Source organism: Dendropsophus ebraccatus, assembly GCF_027789765.1.
Source record: "Dendropsophus ebraccatus isolate aDenEbr1 chromosome 6 unlocalized genomic scaffold, aDenEbr1.pat SUPER_6_unloc_1, whole genome shotgun sequence".
Taxonomy (NCBI): Eukaryota; Metazoa; Chordata; class Amphibia; order Anura; family Hylidae; genus Dendropsophus; species Dendropsophus ebraccatus.
In genome coordinates this window covers 326454-341693 of record NW_027208415.1, presented here as the reverse complement: position 1 = coordinate 341693, position 15240 = coordinate 326454, and the positions used below count along the sequence as shown (strand labels likewise).

The 15240-nt window shown below is 43.1% G+C and overlaps 1 protein-coding gene across 5 annotated transcripts in view; it reads left to right on the top strand.

Moving 5' to 3' along the window:
- Nucleotides 1-15240, top strand: part of KATNA1 (katanin catalytic subunit A1) — a 175241-nt gene that overhangs the window by 122173 nt on the left and 37828 nt on the right. For all 5 annotated transcript variants that reach the window (XM_069955639.1, XM_069955637.1, XM_069955636.1 and 2 more), the window contains 3 exons: nt 12856-12977; nt 13204-13309; nt 13953-14111. In XM_069955639.1, coding sequence (XP_069811740.1) covers nt 12856-12977; nt 13204-13309; nt 13953-14111 — 387 coding nt within the window. The remainder of the gene's footprint in view (nt 1-12855; nt 12978-13203; nt 13310-13952; nt 14112-15240) is intronic.

The window sequence follows — 15240 nt, the reverse complement described above, 5'->3', positions numbered from 1 at the left end:
GCGCTCCTTCCCTTTGGAGGCTTTCCTAGCGCCCACTTGGCATTTCACGTCCACATGTGGGGTATTTCCGTACTCGGGGGGAATTGCTCTACATGTCTAGCAGGTTTTTTTCTTTTTCAACCACTTGTGAAAATGAAAAATTTGAGGCTAGACTAACTTTTTGGTAAAAAAAAAGTAATTTTTCATTTTCTTAGCAGATTGTGCCTGCCACCAATAGGGTCCATATGCTCACTACACCCCTTGTTACGTTCCTTGAGGGGTGTAGTTTCCATAATGGTGTCACTTGTGGGGGGTTTCTACTGTTTTGGCAGCACTGGGCCTTTGTAAAGGCAACATGGCCTCCGTCCTCCAATCTGGCCAAATCCAGCTTCCAAAATCCAAACAGCGCTCCTTCCCTTTGGAGGCTTTCCTAGCGCCCACTTGGCATTTCACGTCCACATGTGGGGTATTTCCGTACTCGGGGGGAATTGCTCTACATGTCTAGCAGGTTTTTTTCTTTTTTAACCCCTTGTGAAAATGAAAAATGTGAGGCTAGACTAACATTTTAGTTAAAAATATAAAATTTTTCATTTTCACGGCACATTGTTCCACATTTGTACCGGTCACCAGTGGGGTCCATAAGCTCACTATACCCCTTGTTACGTTCCTTGAGGGGTGTAGTTTCCATAATGGTGTCACTTGTGGGGGGTTTCTACTGTTTTGGCAGCACTGGGCCTTTGTAAAGGCAACATGGCCTCCGTCCTCCAATCTGGCCAAATCCAGCTTCCAAAATCCAAACGGCGCTCCTTCCCTTTGGAGGCTCTCCTAGCGCCCACTTGGCAGTTTATGTCCACATATGGGGTATTTCTCTAAACTGCAGAAACAGGGCAATACATTTTGTGGTGCATTTCTCTGGTAATAGGTTTTCTACTATGAGAGAAATTGGATTAGAATATAATTTGTGCACAGAAAATTGAAATTTTCAATTTTCTTACACATTTAGCTTTTATTTCTGTGACTCAACTAAAGAGTTAAAAAAAATTTTGGGAGTGATTTTGAACAGTTTAGGGGGTGCAGTTTCTGAAATGGGGTGATTTGTGGGGGGGGTTATTACATACAATCCCCTTAAATTCACTTCAAACCTCAACTGGTCCCTAACAAAAGCTGATTTTGAAATTTTCTCGAAAATCCAGGTCGCTCTTAAAGGGACCCAGGTCGCTCTTAAAGGGACCCAGGTCGCTCTTAAAGGGACCCAGGTCGCTCTTAAAGGGACCCAGGTCGCTCTTAAAGGGACCCAGGTCGCTCTTAAAGGGACCCAGGTCGCTCTTAAAGGGACCCAGGTCGCTCTTAAAGGGACCCAGGTCGCTCTTAAAGGGACCCAGGTCGCTCTTAAAGGGACCCAGGTCGCTCTTAAAGGGACCCAGGTCGCTCTTAAAGGGACCCAGGTCGCTCTTAAAGGGACCCAGGTCGCTCTTAAAGGGACCCAGGTCGCTCTTAAAGGGACCCAGGTCGCTCTTAAAGGGACCCAGGTCGCTCTTAAAGGGACCCAGGTCGCTCTTAAAGGGACCCAGGTCGCTCTTAAAGGGACCCAGGTCGCTCTTAAAGGGACCCAGGTCGCTCTTAAAGGGACCCAGGTCGCTCTTAAAGGGACCCAGGTCGCTCTTAAAGGGACCCAGGTCGCTCTTAAAGGGACCCAGGTCGCTCTTAAAGGGACCCAGGTCGCTCTTAACCCCTTCACCTCAGTAACATGTATATATACGTTCCTATTGCACATACCCCGTGCAGTAGGAATGTATATATACGTTCCTGACTGAGGTGGGTTTTATGATGAGAGCGGGATCGCTGCAGAGATAGCGATCCTGCTGTCATCTGACTGCAGCCCCGGAGGTAATGAGAGTCAGCTGCGATCCCGCAGCTGACCCCCATTAACCCCTTAGTGACCGCCGAAACAGCGGTCACTAACGGGCCGGTGCCGCCACTGTATTTCATCTCCCCCCACCGTGAATCCACGGTGGGGGGAGATGAAATAAGTAAAATCAGACTCCAGATCAGCCCCCCTAGTGCCCCAGTCACTAACCCCCCTCCCCGCGGCGGCCATCAGATTCAAGATGGCGGCCGCCATCACTGTGAACAGACTAATGTCTGTTCACGGTGATCAAAAAAGAAAAATGAATAAAAGCCCCATGATCTCCGTCACCGGAGGTAGCTGAGAGCATGGGGCAGTGATCGGGGACCCCCCTGTGGGGTCCCAGTACAAGCGATCAGCGGTATATACACTATATACCGCTGATCTCTTGTACCATGTGCTCCCGGCACTTTTTACCTCTGTCACCATGAATGATTGATGACAGGGGATAAAAAGCTATGCGCCCCCCCCAAGTCGCGCCCCCCCCCCCCCCCCCCCCCCCCCCCCCCCCCCCCCAGTCACCCCCCCTTTCCCCATATACTCACCTGATCCTTGGAGCTCTTTCCTCCTCGGCGTCCTGGCTGGTTATGAAGTGCGCATGCGCTCCACAACCAGCCAACTGTGAAAATTTAAAGTGACAGAGACCAATTTGGTCTCTGTCACTGAACTATGATTACTGTGATAGAAAATATCACTTTAATCATAGTAATATAGTGAAAATGAATGTATAAAGTACAAAAAGTGAAAAACATACAAAAAATAAAACACACACTTTTTATTATAGTAATAATTGCAGTTTACTCCCAAATTACCCGTAACCACCCCAGTCTGTCCGTAATCACGTCAGATTGCACGTAACCCCCCAGATTACACGTAACCACTGCACGTTGCCCGTAATCACCGCGCGTTGCCAGTGACCCCCTCCAGATTGTCCATAATCACCCCAGATTGCCTGTAACCACCCCAAATTACATGTACCCACCCCAGATTACCTATAAGCACTTCAGTCTATTCATAACAATTCTAGATTGTCTGTAACCACTCCAGGTTCCCATAACCACCACAGGTTGCGCATAACCACCCCAGGTTGCCCGTAATCATGCCAGATTACATGTAACCCCCCAGATTGCCTCTGACCACCGCACGTCGCCTCTGACCACCGCACGTCGCCAATGACCCTTTCCAGATTGCCTGGAACCACCCCAGACTGTCCGTAACCATCCCACAATACCTGTAATCTAATTTTTTTTTATTTTTAGTAACTGCGCTATTCTAATAACTTACTAGCTGTGGTTTTGCTCCAGCAAATTGGCGCTCCTTCCGTTTTGAGCCCTGCTGTGTGCCCATACAGTGGTTTATGCCCACATATGGGGTACCGTTGTACGTTGGGGTACATTTTTTCTCCTGTTCCTTGTGAAATTTAGAAATTTCAAACTAAACCAACATATTATTGGAAAAATTCAAGTTTTTCATTTTTACTGGCCAATTTTGAATACTTTCCTCTAATACCTGTGGGGCCAAAATGCTCATCCTACCCCAAGATGAATTCTTTGAGGGATGTACTTTCCAAAATGGGGTGACTTTTGGGGGGGTTCTATTCTGTAGACATTACAGGGGCGCTGCAAACGCATCTGGCGCTCAGAAACTTCTTCAGAAAAATCTGCATTGAAAAAGCTAATTGGCGCTCCTTTCCTTCTGAGCCCCGCTGTGTGCCCATGCAGTGGTTTATGCCCACATATGAGGTACCTTTTTACTCAGGAGAACCTGCGTTACAAATTTTGGGGGAACATTTTTTTCTCTTGTTCTTCGTGAAATTGAGAAATTTCAAACTAAACGAACATGTTATTGGAAAACGAGTTTTTCATTTTTACTGTCTAATTTGAATACTTTCCTGTGGGGTCAAAATGCTCATCCTACCCCAAGATGAATTCTTTGAGGGGTGCACTTTCCAAAATGGGGTGACTTAAGGGTTTTTTTCTCTCTGCTGACACTACAGGGGCTCTGCAAATGTACCTGGCGCTCGGAAACTTCTTCAGCAAAATCTGCAATGGAAAAGCTAATTGGCGCTCCTTTCCTTCTGAGCCCTGCTGTGTGCCCATACAGTGGTTTACGCCCACATATGGGGTACCGTAGTACTCAAGAGAACCTGCGTTACAAATTTTGGGGTGCTTTTTATCTCATGTTCCTTTTGAAAATGAGAAACTTTAATATAAACGTACATATTATTGTAAATTTAAATTTTTAATTTTTTTACGGCCTAATGGCGAATACTTTCCTCCAGCCCCTGTAGGGTTAAAATGCTTATTATACCCCTAGATTAATTCTTTAAGGTGCGTAGTTTCCAAAATGGGGTTACTTATTGGGGTTTCCAGTATACAAATCTCCTAAATCAACTTAAAAAAAGAACTGGTCCCTAAAAAAAAAATCCGTTTTGGAAACTTTCACGAAAATGTGGTAATTTGCTGATAAATTTCTAAGCCCCGTAACACCCTAAAAAAGTAAAATATGTTTATAAAATGAAGCCAGAATAAAGAGGACATATCGGTAATGTGACTTAGTAACTAATTTATGTGATACGACTTTCTTTTTTTAGAAACAGAGAATTTCAAAGTTCATAAAATGCTAATTTTTTAAATTTTTCATGCGACCTGGGTCCCTTTAACTTCTTAAGGACGGAGCCAATTTTCTTTTTTGCGTTTTAGTTTTTTCCTCCTTGTGTTTAACCCCTTGCCTCCGCAGCCTGTTTTGGCCTTAATGACCAGGGCCTATTTTGCAAATCTGACCTGTCTCTCTTTATGTAGTTATAACTCTGCGATGCTTTTAACTATTACGGTTATTCTGAGATTTTTTTTTCGTGACATATTCCTCTCTATGTTTGTGGTATACTTTGGTTGATACACTCAGTAGTTTTTTGTGAAAAACACAACATTTGCGCAAAAATTAGAAACATTTACAATCCTTTATATTCAAAATTCTCTTTTTCTGAAAAAAATAGTCATGCCACATGAATTAATTATTACTGTAACATCTACAACATGTCTACTTTATAGTGACGTCATTTGGTGAATGTCCTTTTACTTTTTAGGATGTTAGAGGGCTTCAAAATTTTGCAATGATTTTTCAAATTTTCAGGAAAATTTCAAATTCAGATTTTTTTAGGGACCGGTTCAGTTCTGAAGTGGATTTGTGGGGCCTGAATGTTAGTTACCCCCATAAATCCCTCCATTGTAAAAACTGCACCCCTCAACGTATTCAGAATAACGTTTCATAAGTGTATTAACCCTTTAGGTGTTTCACAGAAATTTAAGCAAGTTGAAGGGGAAATTTAAAATTTTCATTTTTTGGGCAGATATTCCATTTTAATCCATTTTTTCCTCTTACACAGCAAATACTAACTGAGAAATGGAACTCACTGTTTATTCCCCTTATTCCAATGTTTCTAGAAATCCCCCACATGTGGCTGCAGTACGTCACCTGACTCAATCACAGACCGCAGACATGATAGAAGCCTTATGTATTTTTGGGGTCTTTTCTTATTTAAGGTTTTATATAGTCATTATATCATGTCACGGATGCCTTGGGGTGCCAAAATATTTGTGAAAGACAAGTTTACGTTTCCATCGGTACAATTCTTGGGGACACGTGACACTCTGGTCATTATTTATTAAAAATTTTTATGAGCTGGTACGAATAAAAAACACAAATTAGCAGCTGTTTTTCATCATTTTTTTGTACGCCGTTTACTATACGTTACATATGACATGTTATAGTTATTCGTCAGGTCGGTACGATTACAGGGATATCCATTTTATATAGCTTTTGATATAGTTTATGGCATTTATACTATAAATACTGTTTGAGTCTTGCATATTGTAAGAGTGGTAATATTTTAATTTCTTCGCCAATGGAGTTATGTGAGGGTTTTTTTTTTTGCAGCATAAGCTGATGCTTTTAGTGGTACACCTTTTGGGTACATGTGACTTTTTTTCTATATTTTTTAGGGGGCGGGATTAACAAAATTTTAAAATTTTTGTTAGTTTTTTATTTATTTTTTTAATGGCGATAATCAGGTGGAAAAATTAATGTAACGGGTTAATAGATGGGGTCATTACGGACGCGGCGATACCACATATGTCTACTTTATTTATAGGGGATCATTAATAAAGGGAGGATGGGAAATGTGTATATTTATTTATGTTTATTTATTTAATTTATTTATTTTAATTAATTATTTCTTTATTTATGTATGTATGTATGTGTGTGTTTAGTGTTTTTTTTTTTTACTTTCACTTTTTCACATATATAATGCATTACAGCACATGATCAGTGCTGTAATGCATTATATATTGAATGATCTGTCAGTGTTATACTGACAGATCATTCAAATGATCAGGTCCCTGCCTCAGTGCAGGGGCCTGATCATTACAAATCATAGCAGCCCAGACTCACTGGGAAGCATCTGGGTTGCTATGGTTACCCTCCCGGAGTCGCGCAATTACTCGCGCGGCTCCGGGGGGGAGAGGGAGCACAGGGAGGGGAAGCACGGAGAGGGGGGCTCCTGGAGAGGGAGAGAGCGGGCTGGGGAGGGGGAGCACAGGGAGGAGGGGGTCGGCTACGGCAGGGAGCGGGTGCCTGGGAGAAGCACAGCAGCGGCACAGCATGTGCAGCTGCCTCCTCCCAGCATCCGATCTGCGAGAAGCAGCAGATCTCCCCATAGACGCTGCGGTCGCACCGACCGCGGCGTCCATGGGGTTAACTGCCCGGGGGGAGCGCGGCTCCTCTCTGGGCAGTGGCAGCAGGAGGAGGCTGTGTGACACAGCCTCCTCCTGCTGCCCGGTCTCAGCCAGGGACAGTGGGGGGAGGCAGGAAGAGCATGACGTCCAGGGACGTCATGATGCAGAATGGCACTGCTTTTCATGACGTCCCTGGACGTCATATTGGGGGAAGGGGTTAAAAGGCCATAGCACTTGCATTTTTCCACCTAGAGACCCACATGAGCCCTTATTCTTTGCGTCACTAATTGTACTTTGCAATGACAGGCTGAATTTTTGCAGAAAGCACACTGCGAAACCAGCAAATAATTCAGTGTGGTGAAATTGAAAAAAAAACAACACTTTTTTTATTTAGTGGGTTTTTGTTTTTACGCCATACACCCTGGGGTAAAACTGACTTGTTATACATGTTCCTCAAGTTGTTACGATTAAAACGATATATAACATGTATAACTTTTATTGCTTTAAGAGCGAATTGGCACCCATTAAGGGCGAATTGGGGACATGGGTCCCTTTTAAGAGCGATTTGGGTCCCTTTAAGAGCGACTTGGGTCCCTTTAATAGTGTCTTTGGTCCCTTTAAGAGGGACATGGATCCTTTTTAAGAGCAACTTGGGTTCCCTTAAGAGCAAATTCGGTCCCTTTAATAGCGACATGGGTCCCTTTTAAGAGCGCCTCTGCTACTTATGGTAAAGATCATTGCTCGGTTATCATGTGGATGTTGTGAGATATTGCCTGACAAGACCTTAGAGTTTCTATTGGCTGCTATATTTCAGCCATTTGCATATGTACTGTAATTGGCTGCCAGTGTTTAGAGTGTGGCCATTATTTCCAATGGGCCATTATTTTCTATGGGAAATTCGGGGTCTTTAACCCCTAGACGACCCAGGGCGTATAGTTACGCCATGGAAGTCTGTCCCCAGACGACCTAGGGCGTAACTGTATGCCCTGGGTGTTTCTCCCGCTATGAAGCGTGCTCCGGAGCGGAGTGCGCTTCATAGCAGGTGGGGGCCAGCTGCAATCAGCAGCCGGGACCTCACCGGTAATGACACGCTGCAGCGATCGCGCTGCCACGTGTCATTAACTCCTTAAACGCCGCGATCGCGGCGTTTAAGTGTAAGTGACAGGGGGAGTCCCCTGTCACTTACCGATCGGGACCCCCGCAGTGTGACTGCGGGGGTCCCGATCGGTAAAACGGGCCGCCAGAGGTCTCTTACCTGCCTCCGTGCGGTCCGATCGGCGATCTGCTACTCTAAGCCTGCACAGGCAGGCTCAATGAGCAGATCGCCGATAACACTGATCAATGCTATGCCTATGGCATAGCATTCATCAGTGTAGAAATCAAACTAATCTATGTTAAAGTCCCCCAAAGGGACTTCAAATGTGTAAAAAAAAAAAGTTAAAAACACTAACACACTACCCCAAAACCCCTCCCCCAATAAAAGTTGAAATCACCCCCCTTTCCCATTATATAAATAAAACATATAAAAATAAATAAATAGATAAACATATAATATACCGTAGCGTGCGTAATTGACCGATCTATTAAAATATAACAAGCGTCATTGCGAACGGTAAACGGCGTACACGAAAAGAGGGAAAAAAGTGCGCGGATTACCAATTTTATGTTACATTATATATATATAAAAAAATTAGTAAAAAGTGATCAAAACGTCCGAGCTTCACAAATATGGTATTAATAAAAACTAGAGATCATGGCGGAAAAAATGACACCCCATACAGCCCCGTAGGTGAAAAACTAAAATCGTTATAAGCGTCACAATAGTCCCATTTTATTTATAATTAATTGCCAAAAAAAAGGATTTCATTTAAAAAAAATATATAACATTAGAGAATCTGCGTAAACCTGCATATGGTTGTGTTCGTACTGACCTATAGAGTAATGGTATCATGTCGCTTTTACCATATAGTGCATTACGTAGACACAGGAACCCCCCAAACGTTACCATATTGCATTCTTTTTTGCGATTTCACCAATTTATATCTTCATAAATAATATATTTGGGATTCCATCATACATGTTATGGTAAAATGAAAGAAACCATTACAAAGTACAACTATTCCTGTAACAAATAAGCCCTTACATGGCCTGTAGATAAAAAACTGAAAGTGCTGGAGCTCTTAGAAGGGGAGGAGGGAAAAATGGAAACACTAAGATCAAAATTTGCGCGGTCCACTGGGTCATTTTGGGCCTGGTCCTCAAAGGGTTAAACGTAAATTTTCTTAAAAACGACAAATCCGATCGAAAGTTAAAATAGCACACCTGTCACCGCCGAGGGCTACAAAACGCAGTTTGAACGGAGTCTGTGCGCAAAGCGGTTCGGGCTGTATTAATTGCAGAAAAATAGCTGGAAGAAACTGAAATGGAAGAAGAATACGGATTACAATATAGTGCTTTTCAAGCACTATAATTATATATTCCTGTATGCTGATACATTATACCCCGTGTCACTTTGACACAGGCTACCGCTAGGGTAACACATACTATGCAGCAGGCTACTTAAACAGACAGCCATGGGGTCCATTCTAGGTCCCCAGGGCAGACTAAGAAGCATTTCACTGGGGCCTAATTGGGTCACTGAGAAACGTGATGAGAACATGATTATGCTGTGGGCACACGATTGATGGGTTAAATAGGCAGGATTGGAAATTTCCTCCAATCTTGCCAGTGCTCCAAAGTCTGTAAGTGGAGCCACAACCCCTATTTTACTGCAGCGGCACCAAAATACCTTGCTGCAGACCTAGGACCAGCACTGCCTGACATGCCTGAATAGATAGTGGACTGTCATCAAGGGGTTAAATCTCTGCTTTTAGCAAGTAAAAAGATGTGAAATTAGAGACCCAAATTAAGGAAATGCTAATACTTCTTACAGCTGAGCATTTGCTGGAGTTGTATTTAGCTTACACAGTATTGTCCAGAGTGCGTGAATCTCTCCCTAGCCCTACACTTTTCTTACCTCTACAACTTGTGTGGAGTGTGTAATGTTCAGATCACAGACTATTATCTAGAATGGTAATAAATCATAGTTCTCCTCTCCTCCTCTCACCCTGGAACACATGCTCCCATCCAGGCTGCACATGCAGGTACTCGGTCTGTGGAGGAGGCTGCAGGGACTGCAGGATAAGGTGATAGCGTTGCTGCGGGTCCTGGAGCTGTACAGTGGCATTGTGCACCCCCCAAATTTCGCTGTACAGCTCCAGGACCCGCAGCGACGCTATCGCCCTATTCTACAGTACCTGCAGCCTCCTCCACACACATGGGACCTGCATGTGCAGCCTGGATGGGAGTGGGACGCAGGTCATACACGGCTCTGCTGTGTAAGAGGCAGGGGCTCTGTTAAGAGGCTGAAGGCTGCCGGCGCGGTACAGTGTCGGGCGGACGGTCCAGAGAGATGCGGCGCCAGCGTCCACCAGCCTCTTAACAGAGCCCCCACCTCTTACACGGCAGAGCCGCAGCTGACCTGCGTCCCTCTCCCTTCCCGGCCGCCCTTCACCTCTCTCCACGTTGCCAGCCCTGCACTTCACTGTGCCGTCTTTCACCTCACCGCTCCGCCTGCAATGATTTTTTGTGAAAATCAAATTTCCGATTTTCACAAAAAATCGAATCGATTCTAACATTCTGTACGCATTAATCGAATTTGATTAATCGCCTTGTCCTACACCAAATCCTCCTTTAATGACCTTATCTCAGTCTTACATGCAGCCTCCATCCTCCTAATGTATCCCTCCATATCAGCCTTTGTAGGCATGGCTGCCATCTGAGCCTGTAGTGCTTGCAGTTCAGCCCCCTAAGATGTGCCAAAGCCCTGTGTTACCTCCAGAGCCCGGGTCTGTGTCTCCTGTCCACGGAGCAGTGGAGGGAAGTCCTGTGACAGGGCTGTAGGGGAAAATGTGGTCACAGCTACAGCCGCGGGACCCTGCTGTGAGGGAGCTGGTGCGGGTGGCCATCTTGCCGGGACCTCGTGGTGCCGATCCTGCAAAGAAATGCTGAATGCTGCTTCCACCGCCTGCGCCAGTAGGGAGAGAGTGCAGGTTCTCCTGGACATGTGTGCTCGGGGAAGGTACTTTTAGACACTATTAGAGCAGGTTTTGGGGCCGATAGCAGGACGGAGCTCCTTCTAGTTGCGACCGCTCAGCTCCATGTTCAGGCCACGCCCCTACCAATACTGTGAGTTTGTCTTTTTGCCTTAGAACGTCCACTCAAACAACTATTCTTTTGGATAAAGACACTATTAGTTGAAACTAAGTTGGAGAGTGGGGAGAAAGCCATTCCCCTAAGATGGATTGTTTAGCTAGCACCAGAATCGAGTGAAGGATCGGAGACAAGTGCTGATATTGATCCTGATCCCTGATTGCTCACTAATGTGGAAAAGGGCTTCATATAGTAGCTAGCTCAGAAACTTTGGACCAAAAAAGGCAAGGCCAGGGCAATTCCAAATGCAGTGATAAAGATCTTCTTACGGAGTATGGCACTTAAGCCCCTATTACATGGGGAAATTCAGAGGAGCAAGATAGCGCCGACCTGTCAGGTCAGCGCTCTTTTTCTCCTCGTTCCCCGCTTGCTGACGGTGCTATTACACACGCCAACAGCGAGCGGGAAAGGGGGGGGGGCTGCCCGGGTGATAGCTGGATCGCCTGGGCAGCCCGTGGAAGATAGTGGAGGTCTGCTGACGCCATTATTACTATTACATGGAGCAACTGCAGCATATCACTGCTATCTAGATCGTTGGTCTTTCTACATGTTGAAAGACAAAGATCAGGTGACAAAGTGTATGTCGGCTGATCGTTGTCTTCTATTACACAAGACCATTATATCGCTATGTAAAATAGGGCCTTTAGGGCATTCAAAAAGTTTATCAGGGCACTTAGGATTGGGGTTCAGAGAAAAGGCATGGCTGCGTGGATGAGTCTGAGTTTAGTCTCTAGTCTTGTTTTAATGTTTTGTCTAAAATCTTCATAACCCTTCAAGATATGTTTTGGGGCACGTGGATCTTTTTTTTTTTTTTGTTAATTTATTTTTATTTATTAAATGGTAAAAGGGTGGTGATTTAAATTTTAAATATGGGATTTTTTTTAGTTTTGTAGGATTTTTATTTTTTTTTTGTAGTCCCCATAGGGATTTTTTTAACAGCATTTACATAGTTAATTAGAAGAAAATGGTGACGCTGAAGGTCTCTCCAAACCCCAAGAGACAGGTATTAGAGAGCTTTTTGAGGGGTGGTTGGGGTATCTGCAAAACATAGGGTCTTGCAGCCCTGGGGAAAAGGCAGGGTTACTGAGGACACAGAGTAACAGAGATTGGTGGGGCTCCAGAAGACTAGCAGAGATGTTTATGGCATAATTTTAGGGTAGGTGTAATTGTAGGATGAGAGTCAACATAGCGGACTAAGGGGGCTACTAGGAGAGAAATTGAGATTGTGTAGAGACCAGATTCAACCATTACCCATAGTTTGGTCTGAGCATGCCCATGCCAGTCAAGCACTCTGGAGAGATGTGCTGCAGCAAAGTATTGATAGAGATTGGGACGCCCAAATCCCCTCCCCCCACACACACACTTGAAGTGTAGTTTTAGCAAGGCAAGGCGATTTATGAGCCTAGATAAACTTTGTAAGTAAAGAGGAGAGTTGATGGAAGTAGGACAAAGGGCATGGTGATCAGTACTAAATGTACTTTTTAATTAATATGGAATAACAGCTATATTTTATCAAACATCCGGTGCCTTTGATTCTATTTTCTGCATTCGGTTTGGTGGTTTTTGTGGAGGACCACACCAAGGAAGGTAAAGCATGTTGCATCCATGTCTGGCAGTTCAGTTAGTGTCCTTTATGGAAGGGAAGCTACATTTCAAGTATTAAAATGTAGCTTCCCTTCTCGGCTGAGATTACTTGGGGGTAAGGTCAAAAACAACAAAAGAAAATATTACTTTTCTGAAAGAGTAGTAGATGCTTGGAACAAACGTCCAGCAGATGTGATAGGTAAATCAGCAATAAATGAATTGAAACCTGCCTGGTATAAACATATATCTATCCTAAGATAAAAAGAAAGGAAATAATATAACAGTGATGGACCAGGAGGCCTTTTTTATGCTGACAGTCTATGTTTCTTCATGTAAGTCTCATATACAACAGACCATTGCTCCTTAAATTCAGACTTCATCTTTGCTATTGTCTATCTCTAGAATAAGTCATCTGCTGATGAATCAGAAAATGAGCCAAAGAAATTTGACGGTACTGGATACGATAAGGATCTTGTAGAAGCTTTGGAAAGAGACATCATTTCACAGAACCCCAATGTTCGATGGTTAGTGTAACTGCAAGTACAGTGCTGCCTGCTCCTTGCACCTAGGCACTGCGATAAAAAAAGACGTATTTTTTTTATTGAGTGTTTAAACCGTGACCGATTAGGAGAACAAGCCGGGAGAAGTCTGTGTGCAGCGCAATCACTCCCATTGGTCATGGTCTGAACATGATGAAAAAAAGTTTAAGCATGTATTCATCCGTATTAAACATAGACGTTTTCTACATAGGGATGACATTGCAGACTTGGAAGAAGCCAAGAAATTGTTGAAGGAAGCTGTGGTATTGCCAATGTGGATGCCAGAATTCTTCAAGGGAATAAGGCGACCATGGAAGGTAAAGATTAAATACTAAGAATTAGTAACTTTATCATAAAAGTATTACGTAATTGTTAAATTGCCATCCTGTGTATAGAAAATGATGTTTAGTAGTGTGAAGTGTGTTAGGGCTATAGTAACAGATGATAATGTCCACCTATGTAGTAATTTGGTTTTTATTGTCTTAGTAACCGTTTGCCTTTTTTCAGCTTTATGAAAATTAGTGTCTTGTCTTCAGGATATAACCTTTTATGATTATATTGATAGGGATCCATCCAGAACACAGCGCTATAAAAATAACTTCCAGCACCCCTGCCATCAGCTGTTTGTTGGGACCACAGCAGTTGTATGAGGATCACAGCCTAGTTCTTGTGTCCCTGTACTTTCAGCAGTGGTGGTGCAAGGTACTACAGCATTGTCCCATTTAAGCAGCGGATTGGCAGAGGTGCTGGAAGTTTGACCTCTAAGATACAGTATGTTCTATGTATTCTGTTCTTAATGGTCTTTTCTCCATAAACATTTATTTAAAAAAAGAAAAAAGGAATTTTTTTTAAACATATTTTTTATTTTTTTTACATTCAAAATAGATCTGTTTTAATATGTCCTCTCTTTTATCTTGGTGTCTTCTTGAGAAAAAAATATTTTTTTTCCCTTTTCTAAAGGGTGTTTTGATGGTTGGACCACCAGGAACAGGAAAGACTCTCTTAGCCAAAGCTGTAGCAACAGAATGTAAGACTACATTTTTCAATGTTTCATCGTCTACACTTACATCTAAATACAGAGGAGAGTCTGAGAAGCTTGTTCGCCTTTTGTTTGAAATGGTAACCTTTCATTTTATTTTCATTTTTTTTTTTTTTTTTATAAGTTCTTTATTAAAATTATATTTTCTGACAGAGAAACCGACAAAGGGGACTCACTGTCCTGATGATATAACATGTGCAAAGGTGTACATAACAAGGTGTAGCCTAATGTTGATAAGGCTTCTTAAGTGTGGCATTTGTAGCATTAATAGGTGCTTCCTCTTCCGACCCCCACCACCTTTTCCAAAACTAAGCAAACCAAGTTGGTCAAGCACCTCAGCGAGAGAGAGATCCACTCGTAAATCAGAAGAGTATAGAGAGAGAAAACCCATCAAGAGATGGGAGAACAGAGTGAAGAAAAAATTATAAGACAAAGTAGAAGTATTAAATCTTCAGCTAAAGGATAAGATCAAACTAAAGAAGTATAATGAGTAGGATCTCGGAACTCCGTCCATGCATACCATGTGAATTGGTGTCATGAAGCAGGGACGTCAAGTCTTCCATTCTTATCAAGTCATTAACCTTATTGATCCAAATTGAAATTGGAATGGAATAGTCCCTAAGAATGTACTCCTCAGTCTCCAAGTGTTCATAAGTTAATTGTTGAGGGAGCTAATGTGCCTCGGTATGTAATCTTTCATTTTAATATTCAACTGAAAAGCAAGATGTAAAAGGGAAGGCACTTGTATATGAAATGCTCGGACTGATTTGGAGAGTATTTTATTCCAGAATATTACTCTAGACAGTATATTTGCAGTAGCACCTAGTGCCAAGAGGGCTGTGCATATTTACAGCCCCAGGGAAATGCTATTAAAGCAATGGATAGACCCAGGAGCGTGACTATTTAGACCCCTGGGAATGCCCCGATGCCTATTTCGCACCAATTTTCATACATCGCAGAAGTTATTAAAAGTAACATTGCTAGGCACAGCAGGCAGGAACATATGGAATAGCTTGATATTTGTGCAGTGCAGGATTACCAGCATCAGCAAAATTTTCAATCTTTATATCACTTTTTGTGCTGATTTAGTACCCTTTAATTTGGTATAACTGATTAATAAAACAGGAAAGGCTGGATAATATTTTTAAGCTTGTTACATATTACAGGAAAGAACATCTTATTTTATTAAGCTGTTTGCCGTTTTAATTT